The sequence below is a fragment of the Podarcis melisellensis genome (assembly GCF_964234715.1).
Source record: "Podarcis melisellensis genome assembly, chromosome: 15".
Lineage (NCBI taxonomy): Eukaryota > Metazoa > Chordata > Lepidosauria > Squamata > Lacertidae > Podarcis > Podarcis melisellensis.
In genome coordinates, this window is record NC_138532.1 from 40,127,574 (window position 1) to 40,142,160 (window position 14,587).

Consider the following 14,587-nt stretch of genomic DNA (forward strand, 5'->3'; position numbering starts at 1 on the left):
CACTCTGCATCACTTTCATACCCAAATTCACATAAGGTTACCACTCTCCTAAAGAATTATCCACCTCCTCTGACTTGAACTGTGAGCAACCCTTTCAGAACCCAGAATATGCATGAAGATTCAATAGGCAAGACACAGCTGATGCCACAAGTTGCATACAAGTTATCATTACAGAAAACAAGTGTGATATGCAACAGAATGTTGCAGCATGATGTATTCCTGTACCGATTTCCAATAATTTTCTATTCAATTTCCCACCCCCATTTCCCCACCCTTTCTAACAGTCAGTCCCCCATTTGCTGTACTTTTGCAAACCTTTGTGTCCTCACAAGTCTCTTGATGCTCCCCCCTTTTTGTGTATGGGTGGCTCCATTTGGACTCCTTATGGATGCATGCTCAGACAATAAGCTTGCTATTATTATATAAGACATATACATGATGATATACAGTATATATATATAAAGACAGACAACGCGCTGGAACAATACAAATGTTTATAAGAAATGCACAATGTCCACTGGGTCTTCATTGAAATAAAATGCTCCCAATGGTATATAAAAATATTACAAGCTTAAGAAAACCAGAAGACATGAAAACATATGTACATATTTTACAACAGTCTAAGAAATCACTCTCTTACAGCCGGCTAAAATATTTAAAAACTGTATTTTAAGAAGGTAATACAGGGATATAGAATTGGGTTTTATCCAATGCAGAGTAGACCCACTTAATAGACATGACTTAGGTTCATTAATTTCAGTGGGTCTACTCTGAGTAGGATTTAGTTGGATACAATATAACCTCAGCCGAAAATGCAGCCTAAGGAGGTTTCAGAACAGCACTGTCAGGATCAACCTGGTGGTTTCACTGAAGAATCAAACAACAGTGATGAAGAATTTTAAAATCAAACAGGAGGCAACTGTCCATCTTTGAAGAGGCAGTTTTGACACTTGGACCTACACTGACTGATCTCTATACCATAAAATTGCAACATCCAACCCCTTTTGTGTGCATGAACCATGAAGGCTCTTCTGCATTCAATGACTGCCTTGGATGTCCCACTAAACCATGGTTAAAAGTAAACCATTTCACATGAACAATGAGTGTGGTGGTATGTGCTCTGCTCAAAAGTCTCCATTCTGTTCCTCCATCAGGGAGGAAACCAGCACTCGCAGCCTTGTTTCCCTCAAACAAACCGCAAACAGTATGCCAAGAACAAAACTTAAGCTTGGAGAGGAAAAACCATAAGCGCTGGTTAGCACATGACGTGAAGCCAGTCTCTGGTTTCTTTCTTTCCTGGTGCAGCAGGAGCAGGATGGAGAAAGGCAATGACTTTGGAGCAAGGTGCCCCAGGATGCTGCTCCTTAACATTATGCCAGAGTTTATTTTTAACAAGAGTTTAAATGTGACGGCCAAACCAAGCCATTGCGCAAAAACACACACAGAAAACGGTAGAGGTCTGCATATGTACTTGGAAGATTGCACCTGATTATCAGGGAGAGGCATTTCGCTACTAAAATGGTAACTTCTAAGCAATAATAATAAGCAGGATATGTGAAGGACTTCCTAACTGGACCACTGAAACAGCCATCTGAGATGCAATTCTTTTTACCTAAACCAACCAGGATTAAAAACTTGAGGGTTCTTGACTTACAAAAGGATCACTTCAGAAATATTTGCTCCCCTTTCATGGCGAGGAAAAACATGAACATTGCTTCAGGCTTCGTATGTCCATTTTTTACACTCTGAGAATTAGCACACCATAAGAGAGTCAAGACACCCCACATCTTTCCTTAAAAGCCGTACTGAGATTTTAAAAACCCCCAAAACACACTGAGCTTAGCTCTGTGCTACCTGAACACTTATCAGAACTTATTTTTGACACAGCAACATCACAACAATAAAAATGCATTTCCATAAAACTGCTTTTGGTACTTTCCCCCACGCAGGCATCTCTAAACATACTGAACAGCCAAGTTCACACAGTGCTTTTAAAAACATAATTTTAGGGTTTGTTCCCCCCTCCCCCAGAAAAATCTGCAGCAAAAGTCACTTTGCCAAAGATACTATAAAATGTTGGTACTTAAAACTGGAAATTTGACTAGGGAAAAAAGAATTAGTTGTGAGGGAGTCATAGACAGCTGGGGACCTGGGTGCAAAATCTGAGAAATGGAAAATTGCCAGCTGACCCATCAACTCACCTGCTGCCCCTCCTAATGGCTAAGAAGAACTTCGCAGTCCCAGCCAACCACCACATAGCCACTTCAGGTGACGCCAAAATTCTGTTTGTTGCATTGATCGAGAGTTTCCTACTGCCCTCTTTCCTAAAAAAAAATACCCCTGCTGGCCACTCTGGGACTTTCAAACCTCAGCTGGCTCTGAGCAAGCAAATAGGGGCAAAAGGAAAGAAATCCCCACCAAAACTGACCCAGTGGGGCCTACCACTACATGCATACTTTTATTAAACCATCAAAAAAGTTGCATCTCTCTCTTTCTCTCTCTCCAGTTCCTTTCAAACTCTCCTTGTTCATTTCACAAACCAGCCTTCACCTCTGGAGCATCTGCTTGAATGGAAGTTGTCCCACAGATTTCAGACTGTGGTTCGGCTTTAACTCAGGACACAGGGCGGAAGAGAACCATCTGAGACACTGAAGAAGTAGAAAATGGCAGGGTAGTAATTTCTCCATTTCACGAACACTAGGTCAGCTTCTGCAAGCCTCTCACCTCGAAAAACCACCAAATATGGATTCCGGAAGGAGTTGACACGGAGACCACTGCAAAAACCTTAAGATGCTTTCACTGAAAGCGGCGTTTGTCTGCTGCATCCACAACTTTGCATTAAAGCCAAAGCTAATGAAAAATATACAGTTTCCTTCCAAGCCAATTCGTAGCTTCACTTTGGCCTGGAAAGCTTCAGTTTGGAATTTACCAACCAGAAGTCAGCATCCGCCACCAAGTACCCAGCAACGGCCCTTTCCATTTCGGGCACACCTTAAACTCCGCCGACACTCATGTTAATTATTTCGATGAAAGTATTTTCGATACACTGGCATAGCTGGACGTTGGGGTCCAAGCTGCTGGTGTCTCCCGGTCCAGTTTTATGACCCGGCTCTTTGTGAAGTCTTGTTCGCTCGTACGGTTTCTCCTTCAGTTGCTGGAGACCTGGGGGACAAGTCAAGGCGTTGCAAAGTGAAGTGGCACTTAAGGTAAAAAAAATCAAAATCAAAATCAAATATTTCCTTTGATTCAAAGGAATCCTTTGATTCAAAGGAAAGGGTAGAAACTCGGTGGCAGTGCCAATTATCATTCTTATTTTACAAAAAAAAGTCTCAAAGTGACTCATGCAGAGTAAACAAAAGGGTCCAGGTTTTACTTCTGGAATCTCCAGTTTAAAAGGCACCAGGAAGCAGGAGATGAGGAAGATATGTATTTTGCCTTGGACCCTGCAGAGCTGCTACCAGCCAGAGCAGACAGAGTAGATGGGCAAATAGACTTACAAAGTAGATCTGCATGACTTCTCTCATTGTGGGCAGGTACAAGGAGATGTTCAGAACAGGCCATGAAACCTCATCCCAGACCATGCAAACCTTAATCAACGGCACTCCTCTGATGGCCGAGATTTTAGCCACACGACGTTTGTGTGTTTCTAAGTGTACCTTATTCGCTGCAAATGGACGTGTTGCTGAATTTTCAGCATTCAAAGGAGCTGATCTAAGGAGCAATCAGCACACCAATCACGTCTGTCCAGCACAAATACTTACGTGTAATGATTGGGTCAAAATCCCTTGTCTCTGTGGCGACGTCCGAAGCACAAACCTGCCCGATCTGGATGAGCAGGGACATGATATCCTCATAGAGGGGAGGGAAGGCTTGGCAGAACGAGACCAGGCAGGGCAGGGTGGGGACGAAAAAGGTGTAGCGCTTTGCCTCGGTTAAAACTGGAGAGACAAAAGGATGCGCTTTTAAAAACAGGACAGATCCAAACAATGAGAGCCACCATTTAAACAGGCACACAATTTAAACACACACACACAGACTGCATTTCATACGCAGAACTTCAAAGCAACCCTGCCAACATTTTGGGGAATCCACACATTCTGTGCCCTCTTCTATATAATTGCAAAGTGACGACTCGCATACATGGGCAAGCAACCACTGGCTTAATGCACATAAAGTGAATAAAGTGAAAGTCCTGCGGGACCTGACATCTTTCCGCAGGGCCTGTAAGACACAGCTGTTCCACCAGGCCTTTGGTCAGGGCGCAGCCTGACCCCCTCCTCTGGCAATATGCACAGAATTTTGCTTAATGGTTGCCATCAATTTGATTTTAATTAATTTTTATAATGAAAGGTTTTTAGAATGTTGCATTATTTTGATTGTTGTTAGCCGCCCTGAGCCCAGCTTCGGCTGGGGAGGGCGGGGTATAAATAAAATTTAATAATAATAAAAAATATCTAGGCTTTCCATACATTCAACAATTACCTGTTAGCAGCGTCCCCATGACATTGATAGCTAAACGGGCCACACTGAGGGATTTCGGCAGAGCGTACTGAATACATAAGTAAGAAAGTAACTGGATGGCAAAAATCTGGAAGACAAGGAAGCATGGAAAGGATATAAAAGAAGCAGTAGGGTTTTGTTTTGTTTTGTTTTGTTTCTAAAGTAAGACTATCCTGTGTGAAGTTTTATTGTGCATTAAAATCAGAAGTACCCTACACTCCTACACAGACATTAACATATGTAAACATTTGTTTATATATAATTTTTATCTATAACCCCATAGGTAGGAGAAACCCATGTGGGGTACAATCAGCAGCTGCACACAGAAGACCCAAGGGGTGCTCACAATATTCGTTTGTTTGTTTGTCTACTTACTTGCTGCTTCTATGCTATGTATTTCTGCAGCATATGTGCCAAAATGGCTTCTAAGTGATTTACAACTATTAAATCAGTATGCTATTAAAATGAACAGCAACAAATCCACTGGGGCATTAAAACATCCTAAATTAAAACAAACAGTAAAACAAACTATTAAGTTTTTAAAAAACCAGATAAACAATAAAATTAGAAGTTTGGAGCAAGGGAAGGGTTGCCCATACAGGTGTCTTCAGGGGCCGGCGGAATGCCGATACTGATGGGGCCTCTCCTATTTCAGCAGGGCGGGCATTCACCAACACAGGTGCCACGGGTGAAATAGCCTGCCTCCATGTTACCACAATATACAAAACCCATCTGGCATTTTCCTAGCAAAGGAAAATAACTACCACCGTTAGACCTAAAGGAAGCACGCATCAGGGGCAGTGCTTGGATGCTTTGAACCAGGGCTGAATACGGGATCTGTCCTTCCAATGACAGGGAGCAGGATGGGTTGGGGAGGGAGCAGCTCTCTCTCTCTCTCTCTCTCTCTCTCTCACACACACACACACACACACACACACACACTCTACCTGTTTCTCCAGTTCAGGCTGAGCAATCAGTTCAGGTATGAAGTCCAAGCAGATGTGCATGGATGGGATGCCCGCCACTGTCAGACCAAGCAGCTCATACGGATACCCCTGTTTGAGCAAAAGAGGGAGAAGGTATCAGGGTTGCAAAATGAGAAGATTAATCAAGGAGTTGGAAAGAAGCCACCTGGTTCCAACTACGGTGTGTAATCTTGCCCCACATTTTAGTATGAGCAAGAAGAGTTTACTGTATCAGGCTAGTGGCCCTTCTGCGCCAGCATCCTCACAGTGGTCCATCGGATGCCTGGTGGGAAACCCGCAAGCACAAGAGCACCTTCCCCTTCTGAGATCTCCAGCAACTGGTACTCTGAAGCATGACTGGAGGCAGAAGAGGCCTCGGTCTGCTCCCGACCTTTGCCCACTCAGAGCTGCCTGTGGTCCACTGATCTTGCTGCCGGTTCCAGCATTGGACCAGAACACAACAGACGACACACCCTGTGAATGAGGCAGGAAGAGCAGCCACACACCTGGAAGTGAACTAGCTTGGCGATGTTGGGGTCGGCAATGAACATCTGGTGCAGGAGGCAGCAGATGAGGCACTGGACCTCCCGCAGGTTGCAGAGGAGACTCTTCTCTTCCTTCTCCCCATTTACCTCCACCTCCATCTCCTCCTCCTCCTCCACCTCTTCTTTCAGTTTCTTCTTCCGAGGGCTGGAGTTGGCAGCTCCTGGGATGCCCTTCTGCTGCCGGCCGCAGCTGTTGTTGATCAGGGGCTTCTCCTCTTCCATAGGCAAGCAGATCTCCAGAAGAATCTGGACCGCGGCGCTATCCTGGACAGCAAGCAAGAGGAGGCAAAGGACAAATGGCAACCCACAAGGACCCACAGGAAGAGGTAGTATACAGGTCTTGAAAGACCTACACTGGCTCCCAGTATGTTTCCGAGCACAAGTCAAAGTGTTGGTGCTGACCGTTAAAGCCCTAAAAGGCCTCGGTCCAGTATACCTGAAGGAACGTCTCTACCTCCATAGTTCTGCCCGGACACTGAGGCCCAGCGCCGAGGGCCTTCTGGTGGTTCCCTCACTGCAAGAAGCCAAGTTACAGGGAACCAGGCAGAGAGCCTTCTTGGTAGTGGCACCTGCCCTGTGGAATGCCCTCCCACAAGATGTCAAAGAGAAAAATAACTACCAAACATTTAGAAGACATCTGAAGGCAGCCCTGTGTAGGGTGGGTTCAAACCAGCCAGATGTACTCCACACTCTGCCACATTTTGCTGCAGACCCTAACTGGTTTGCTTAAATTGGCCGTTGTGCAAGTTGAGGGCAAGCAGGATGATAAAAGCAGGATGTTGCAAACAGAAGTGGGGAAGGGGAAATTAGGCGACCCAAATTCTGCTGCAAGAAAAGGCTGGATTCCGCAATCTGAATCAATTATGCAAAACTCTGCATCATTCCCCTAGTCCCCCCCCCCCATTTTTATTCTGCATCAAAGCAAAGAGCAATGGAGATCACCGAAGGCCCACCCACAGCCGCTGGAAATCCCAAAAACAATAAACAAGGGGTGAGAAACCTCTGAGCCTTCAGAAGCTGTTGGACTTCATCTCCCATCGGCCCCAGTCAGTGTACTCGATGGACAGGGGGGACAGGAGTTGTAGTCCGGCAATATCTGGAGGCCCACAAGTTCCCTGGTCTAGGCAGACATTTGCAACACTTTTGAACTGAGCACTGTGGGATAGAAACGTAACCGTCTTCAAAATCACTTGTTCCAGCTACTGCTGCTAACTATCGATTCAGCATCCTTTGCTCAACTGAACAAGTGAGGATTGTGGGGGGCTCTGATGCAGTTTACACCCAGCTTTGCAAGCAGGCAGAACTCAGAAGAGACAGAGACCGACTGGCAATGCCCCCTGCCAGCTTCCTTTTGTTGGCTCATCAAAAGGCTGCAGTTTGCAAAGCTGATTGCTCAGTCCTCTTGCCGCAGCTGGAGGAAAGTGGGAAGCAGTTAAGAGTGTGGAGGGGGAGAGAAAGTAAGAAAACTGGAGGGGAACTAGTCAAAAGGAAGGCAGCAGGGACAAGCAGGACTCTGCTGAGCCAGCGAAGTGGCATAATTGACCGTTCTTCCTCTCTCTTGGAGGGAGAGAGAGATACCTGCTGCTTTTGGTGAGTGGCATTCCAAGGAATGGTGCAGCAAGGAGACCTCCCTTTGCATTCCTTCATGCTCTCTTGCCCCGGGTGTCACAGAGGGTAAAACAACACTCACAAGGGGTGGCAAGAAGGAGGTGGAGTGAGAACAAAGGGAGGTCAGCGGAGAGAAAAGGGCTACTCTGGAAGGAGAAGCCTGCCCTTCCCCAGCTGCACAATGGACAGAAGATGTGACTCAGCTGGCAGCTCACAAGGAGGTGACCTTTCGCAGAATACAAAAAAAATGAAGTTTTCAAGTTTGTGGACTGATTATCTTGTGAACCGCCCAGAGACCTGCTAGTATACAGTGATATACACATTTAATTAATTAAAATAATAATAATCCCGATCTCCTTGCGTAAATGTCTAAGAACTGGGTTGGATTGACAGAGGCAGAAGGGACTATGAGGTTCATCTAGTCCAACTCCCTGCAATGCAGGAATATGCAGCTGTGCCATATGGAGATCAAACCTGCAACCTTGGCGTTATCAGCACCACGCACTAAGTCTAACCGATGGAGCTACCCAGGTTGGACCACCAGCCCTTGCTTGAGCCCCTGGCAAAGCGCTGTCTTGCAAAAATGCTTGGAAAAGGGGGGATCTTCAAGTGCAAGGCATAAAAACCACCTAACTTGGTGGTGGTGGTTTTTCCTCTCTCTTCTTTTTTTTGCTCAGGCAAGATTACAGATCACAGATGAGGAGCAGTTGCAGAATTACCTGGGCAGCCAGCAGGGCATTTTTCAGTTCTTCCCGGGTGACTTCTGGGGCCTCCAAGCCCATCAAGTTGTTTTGGGATGGCCTGATGTCCTGATCCGCCGTTTCCTTGAGATGGGCGCTCAGGAACGCTTTTGACGCAAGAAGGTAGCCATTCAGCATGTGGAGAGTGATATCCATTAGAGGGGGGCACCTACGGGCATGAAGCCAGGTGGAGAGAGAGAGAGAGAGAGATGATGTTGGGGGAAAGAAGCTAGATTTAAAAAGAAAAGTAAAAAGGAACTTAAAATCTCTGCAGGGTGGGGAGAATTTTTCACTCTGGGGGGCCACATTCCTTGCTGGGAAACCTTCCAGGGGCCACATGCCACTCCTGGGAAAACCATAGCTTTACCTATATGGGCCTGCTTCTTGGGAGGAAAGCAATGACAACCCTAGACAGCATCTTAAAAAGCAGAGACATCACCTTGCCAACAAAGGTCCGTATGGTAAAAGCTATGGTTTTCCCAGTAGTGATGTATGGAAGTGAGAGCTGGACCATCAAGAAGGCTGGTTGCCGAAGAATTGATGCTTTTGAATTATGGGGCTGGAGGAGACTCTTGAGAGTCCCATGGTCTGCAAGAAGATCAAACCGATCCATTCTGAAGGAAATCAGCCCTGAGTGCTCACTGGAAGGACAGATCGTGAAGCTGAGGCTCTAATACTTTAGCCACTTCATGGGAAGAGAAGACTCCCTGGAAAAGACCCTGATGTTGGGAAAGATGGAGGGCACAAGGAGAAGGGGACGACAGAGGATGAGATGGTGGGACAGTGTTCTCAAAGCTACCAGCATGAGTTTGACCAAACTGCGGGAGGCAGTGGAAGCCAGGAGGGCCTGGCGTGCTCTGGTCCAGGGGGTCACGAAGAGTCGGACACGACTAAACGACTAAACAACAACAGTGTTCCATGCAAACCAGCCCTCAGTGAAAAAAGCCAAGAGTGGGGCTGGAGGAGGACTGCTTACCTGTGGACTCTCTGGTCACATCTTAACACAATCAACGGGTCAATCATCAGGTCCTTCTGAGTGTATTTCTGTTGTCTGACTACGTTATTGGATGGCTGCAAGGCGTTCGCCGTCATCACCCACAACCTACGGGAAAATAAGGGCTGTGAAGTCTAAGCGGAGCTGGAAGCAAAAGCCATGTGAGGCAAGCTGGGAGAGTCAAATTTTACCCCATCAAAGCCCAACATTAAAGTGGTATGGTGATGCTTCTGAACAGCCGTGGCTTTCCCCCAAAGAATCTTGGGAAGTGTAGTACAGAGATACCACCAACCCCTCTAGGAATTGGAGCTCTATGGTAAACTACATTTCCCAGGATTCTCTCGGGGAAGCCAGGACTGTTTATAAAGTGGTGCGATACTGCTTTAAATGTATAGTGCAGAAGGGGTCTGAGGAGCAAGTCCAAAGTTAAGATCAGAGCATAATCAAGAATAGAGAAACACACCGGAGATCAGGAAGGCCTTGTGGGCCAAGCAAGGCTCATCTGGAATCCCTGAATGCTTCCTTTCCAAAAGGACCCAATGGACTGGGTGGGCTGAGTCAGCCAAGGGCTAGAAGGCATTTCACTGAGGTCACCACTACTTGCAGTTTTGGTGGCTCACCACATGAGGGAGCTGCACATGGAGACATGCAAGATGAGACTAGAGTGGCCCCCAAGAGCAGGACCAGGGCCTCCTCCTACCTCCGAGGCATGACAGTGTTCAAGGCCATCCAAAGCCTGTTGACGGTCTGAAGGATTCGACGAGGGATTCCCGGGTAGAGCAGCTGGTTCATGTTGGACGTCAGTGCCTCCGCGTAAGGGATCAGCTCTCCGGCCGAGAGGAGCGTCAAATGCTCCAGAATCTGCAGCACTTGCGTGTGATTTGCTTGCAGCGCTGAAAATGCTGAACGAAATTAAGTTTCACCTATCATCATCATCATCAAATTTATTACCTGCCCTTCATCAGCAAGTCCCAGTGGATTGCAACGATTTAAAATTCAGAATTTAAAACACAGAATCGCAGAGTCCCCCAAAATAAAAAGGTAAAGGCTAAAGGGACCCCTGACCATTAGGTCCAGTCGTGGCTGACTCTGGGGTTGCGGCGCTCATCTCGCTTTACTGGCCGAGGGAGCCGGCATACAGCTTCCAGGTCATGTGGCCAGCATGACTAAGCCACTTCTGGCAAACCAGAGCAGCGCACGGAAATGCCGTTTACCTTTCCGCCGGAGCGGTACCTATTTATCTACTTGCACTTTGACGTGCTTTCGAACAGGTAGGTTGGCAGGAGCAGGGACCGAGCAACAGGAGCTCACCCCGTAGCAGGGATTCGAACCGCCGACCTTCTGATCGGCAAGTCCTAGGCTCTGTGGTTTAACCCACAGCGCCACCTGCGTCTTATACACGAGGGCGTAAATTGCCATGTTGGCACTTTGTGATAAATAGGTGGGTTTGGGGTTGCAGTTTGGGCACTTGGTCTCTAAAAGGTTTGCTACCACTGCCTTAGACCACTTTGCTTGAAGAATAGCCTTACCCCACATGTGATCACTCAGCCCCGTCAGTCTGCTGAACTGGCATTTCTTCAAGCACTGTATAATGTTCTGCATTTGTGAGGAATCAGCCTCTTAGTGTGGCAACCCGTTAGTGCAGAACTCTCTGCCTATTGACATTATGCCGGTACCACCATTGTACTGTTTCTCATGTTTAGAGCAGCGGTAGGCAACCTAAGACCCGGGGGCCGGATCCAGCCCAATTGCCTTCTAAATCTGGCCCACGGATGGTCCGGGAATCAGCGTGTTTTCACATGAGTAGAATGTGTCCTTCTATTTAAAATGCATCTCTGGGTTATCTGTGGAGCATAGGAATTGGTTCATTTTCTTTTCCAAAATACAGTCCGGCCCCCCACATGGTCTGAGGGATGGTGGACCGGCCCCCTGCTGAAAAAGGTTGCTGACCCCTGATCTAGTCCAACCCCCTGCAATGATCCTTTCGCCCAACGTGGGGTTTGACCCACAACCCTGAGAGTCTCATACTCTACCGACTCAGCTAGATAAAATATATTGAGCTGCATGAACCTTTTCCAATCTAGCTGGTTCCAATAAGAACTGTAATGTTTAATAAATGGTGCCTAAGCTTGCATTTTTTCCCTTCTCCCTCCTCCTCCCTTTTTCCTTTTGTGTCATGTCTTTTTGGGACTAGCTGGCTACTGATCTTTGTCAGCCGCTCTGGGCTTCGTTAACAATAAACGAAGATGGTGTACCAAAGTAAAAAGTTTGTGCAAACAAACAGCTTAACAACTGAATCCTTTGCAGTTCTGAAAAAGGTACCTGTTTTTGACTTACTCTTGGGGTGGTCCTGTTTGGTTTTAGTGATTTCATATTTTAATGGCCACTGGCTCCAAAATATATAAAATCTGACTGTCAGACAACGGGGCTGTGCTGGGTAGAGAGGATTGTGGGGGTCCAGAAAACCCCACAGAAGACTGGCCAAATGCGGTTTCATGGGGGAGGCACCTTACCCTCCTGAAGCTGCTTGGGGGAGTGTTTCTTGGCCGCGTCCGTCAGCAGCATCCTGCGCAACAAAGCATCCGTCCCCGTGATGTGCTCCTCACAAATCCAGTCATCCACGATGGAAAGGTGGGGATAGTTGGTCGCCAGGAGGCGGAGGAGGGCCGAATGTAAGCCTTCAAGAGAGGAGAGAGACAGAGTGTTTTAAGGTTGGGGGGGGAAAGAAAAATGACAAGTGTGACAACTTATTTAAACATTTCATTGGTTATTTATTAATGGCAGTGAGAATATCAATAGCCAGAAATGGGAAAGAAGCAAAGGGTTTAAATCAGGCATAGGCAAACTCAACCTTCCAGATGTTTTGAGACTACAGTTCCCATCATCCCTGACCACTGGTCCTGTTTGCTAGGGATGATGGGAGTTGTAGTCCCAAAACTTCTGGAGGGCCAAGTTTGCCTATGCTTGGTTTAAATGTACAAAAATGGGGAGTTGCAAAATCAGATGGACTATGCCAAAATGGCAAAGCTGACTGGAAAACTCAAGAGGATAAAAGCTTTATGAAAGAATGGGGAAAATTTATAACGTATCTAAGAGACCACTGTAAGCAGATGGAAATATTGGCAGGATTCTGATTTCACTTGTAGTGTAACAATTACCATGAACAATATGGATTAATATAAAAGTTAAGAGTTTGGAAGAAGATGCAGTTTTAAATGTTTAAAATGGGACTCCATGGAAGGGGTGGGGAAGTCCTGAGATTCAGAGAAATCTCTGTACAGTATATGGTTATATATTTGGATTTTTATAACTTTGTATTGGAAATATCAAAGAAAATTTAAATAAAATAAAATAATAACATTAAATAACATTAAATTAAAGTACAAAAATGGCAAAACGTAATCTGGGAGATGGCACTTTCAAAAAAACTTTGTGCGGCTAGAGGGCAAAAGAAACCCTGAGAGACTTCTGTGATGGACTGCTGTCCATTTATCCAGCATACAAATTTATCCAGCATACTCAACAGGACAAATAATACCTGTTGCATTCCACAATATGCAGTTTCATTCGTGTCATATTTTATTGCTAATGACATTAGCCATTTTCAGACTCTCTCCATTTCAGCGTCCTTATGAGCTTTATCATTATTATTTAGAAGAAGAAGAAGAGTTTGGATTTGATATCCCGCCTTTCACTCCCCTTCAGGAGTCTCAAAGCGGCTAACATTCTCCTTTCCCTTCCTCCCCCACAACAAACACTCTGTGAGGTGAGTGGGGCTGAGAGACTTCAGAGAAGTGTGACTGGCCCAAGTCACCCAGCAGCTGCATGTGGAGGAGCAGAGACGCAAACCCGGTTCCCCAGATAAGGAGACTACCGCTCTGAACCACTACACCACATTAGATCCCAGACAGAGGCTTGTTTCTCCTGCACACACAACTTCCACAAACTTTCAAGACAGACAAACCTCCCAACTCTTGCTGCAGCCCTTGGGCCTGCCGGATGAGATACTTGATCGGGATCTGGTCCATCAACGCCGGGGAGTAAGACTTGGGTTTCCTCTGCATGGCAGCTGTGAAAGAGACAAGGAAAGTCGCCTGCTGGTCAGTCAAGAACTACAGCTGATCAAATGGCAATCATTCAAGACAAAATGTTACAGCCATTCAGGATTCTAGCCACTTTATCTGCCCTGATACTTTACTTTACTTTATTTACTTTACTTCATTTATGAAAGTAATTATATACTGTTAAATCAGAAAAAATATCAAAGCGGTTTGCAACATTAAAAAGACAAAAACCGTACCAATAAAAGCATTACAAGGGTTACAAACAAAAGCAAAAAAAAGTTAAAAGCAAGCTTCAGATTTAAAACGGTGTCATACCACATGAAACAGCTAAAAAATCCTGGGAACTGTACCTTGAGTTCTTTGGAGAAAAGATTGGGGTGGGGGGAGTATTAAGTAAATAAATGACTTTTAAGGATTCTGGGAATTGCTAGACCTCTCCACTCCCCACTGAGAGCGACAATTCCCAGAGTGCTTTAACAATCCATCTCTTCCTAGGGAATTCTGGGAATTGGACATGGGATGGAGCAGAGCGACCTCTCCCTTACGCTTTGGAAGGGGAAGCAAGAAGTGCCACGTTTGCAGATGGGAGCCGGCCCACCAGCCCACCAGCCCGGATGGAGTGTGCGCTTATAATCCTGACATCCCCAAAAGGCGAGAGAGTCTTGAAATTGAATGCCCAACGCCTTGTCTTTAAAACCTTGGTGGTGGGTGCAGCGCAGAACTGCTTGCCTTGCTCCCAAACTCCTGAGCCCTGTGTGTCTGCTGCTGGGCCTGTACCATTAGCTGCCTGAATGAAGGTCTCTTTCCTACTTCAAATCTTCATGTGAGTGTTGGGTGGGAGCCAGGACAGCCACATCTAGAGGGCCATAGGTTCTCTGCCCCTGCATGAAGGAGCTGACCGAACCAGAGGGCCATGTATGGTTAGGTTAGGAAATGAATGAATGAATGAATCTTTATTTGCGTCAGCCATCGACCACAGCAATAAAACAACAAATATGATATACAAAGAAAAGAAATAAAAAGTCAATTATATAAAATACATTTTAGGGTTTTGAAACAACCCAAGTTATATGGAGGTGCAATTGTTTGAATATATAGTGATATACCTTCCCCTCTTTATTCTCTTTTTACTTTTATTTTATTCTATTTCATTTCATTTTATTATTACTAT

General features: G+C 45.9%; 1 protein-coding gene across 5 annotated transcripts in view; it reads right to left on the bottom strand.

Moving 5' to 3' along the window:
- Nucleotides 1-477: 477 nt before the first annotated feature.
- Nucleotides 478-14,587, bottom strand: part of INTS2 (integrator complex subunit 2) — a 29,735-nt gene continuing 15,625 nt past the window's right edge. For all 5 annotated transcript variants that reach the window (XM_081890198.1, XM_081890202.1, XM_081890199.1 and 2 more), the window contains exons 16-25: nt 13,317-13,421; nt 11,866-12,030; nt 10,053-10,254; nt 9,335-9,460; nt 8,338-8,527; nt 5,972-6,274; nt 5,448-5,555; nt 4,483-4,588; nt 3,762-3,938; nt 478-3,162 (exon numbers count right to left, since the gene is read on the bottom strand). In XM_081890198.1, the coding sequence (XP_081746324.1) occupies nt 2,993-3,162; nt 3,762-3,938; nt 4,483-4,588; nt 5,448-5,555; nt 5,972-6,274; nt 8,338-8,527; nt 9,335-9,460; nt 10,053-10,254; nt 11,866-12,030; nt 13,317-13,421 (1,652 nt within the window). In that variant the 3' untranslated portion in view covers nt 478-2,992. The remainder of the gene's footprint in view (nt 3,163-3,761; nt 3,939-4,482; nt 4,589-5,447; nt 5,556-5,971; nt 6,275-8,337; nt 8,528-9,334; nt 9,461-10,052; nt 10,255-11,865; nt 12,031-13,316; nt 13,422-14,587) is intronic.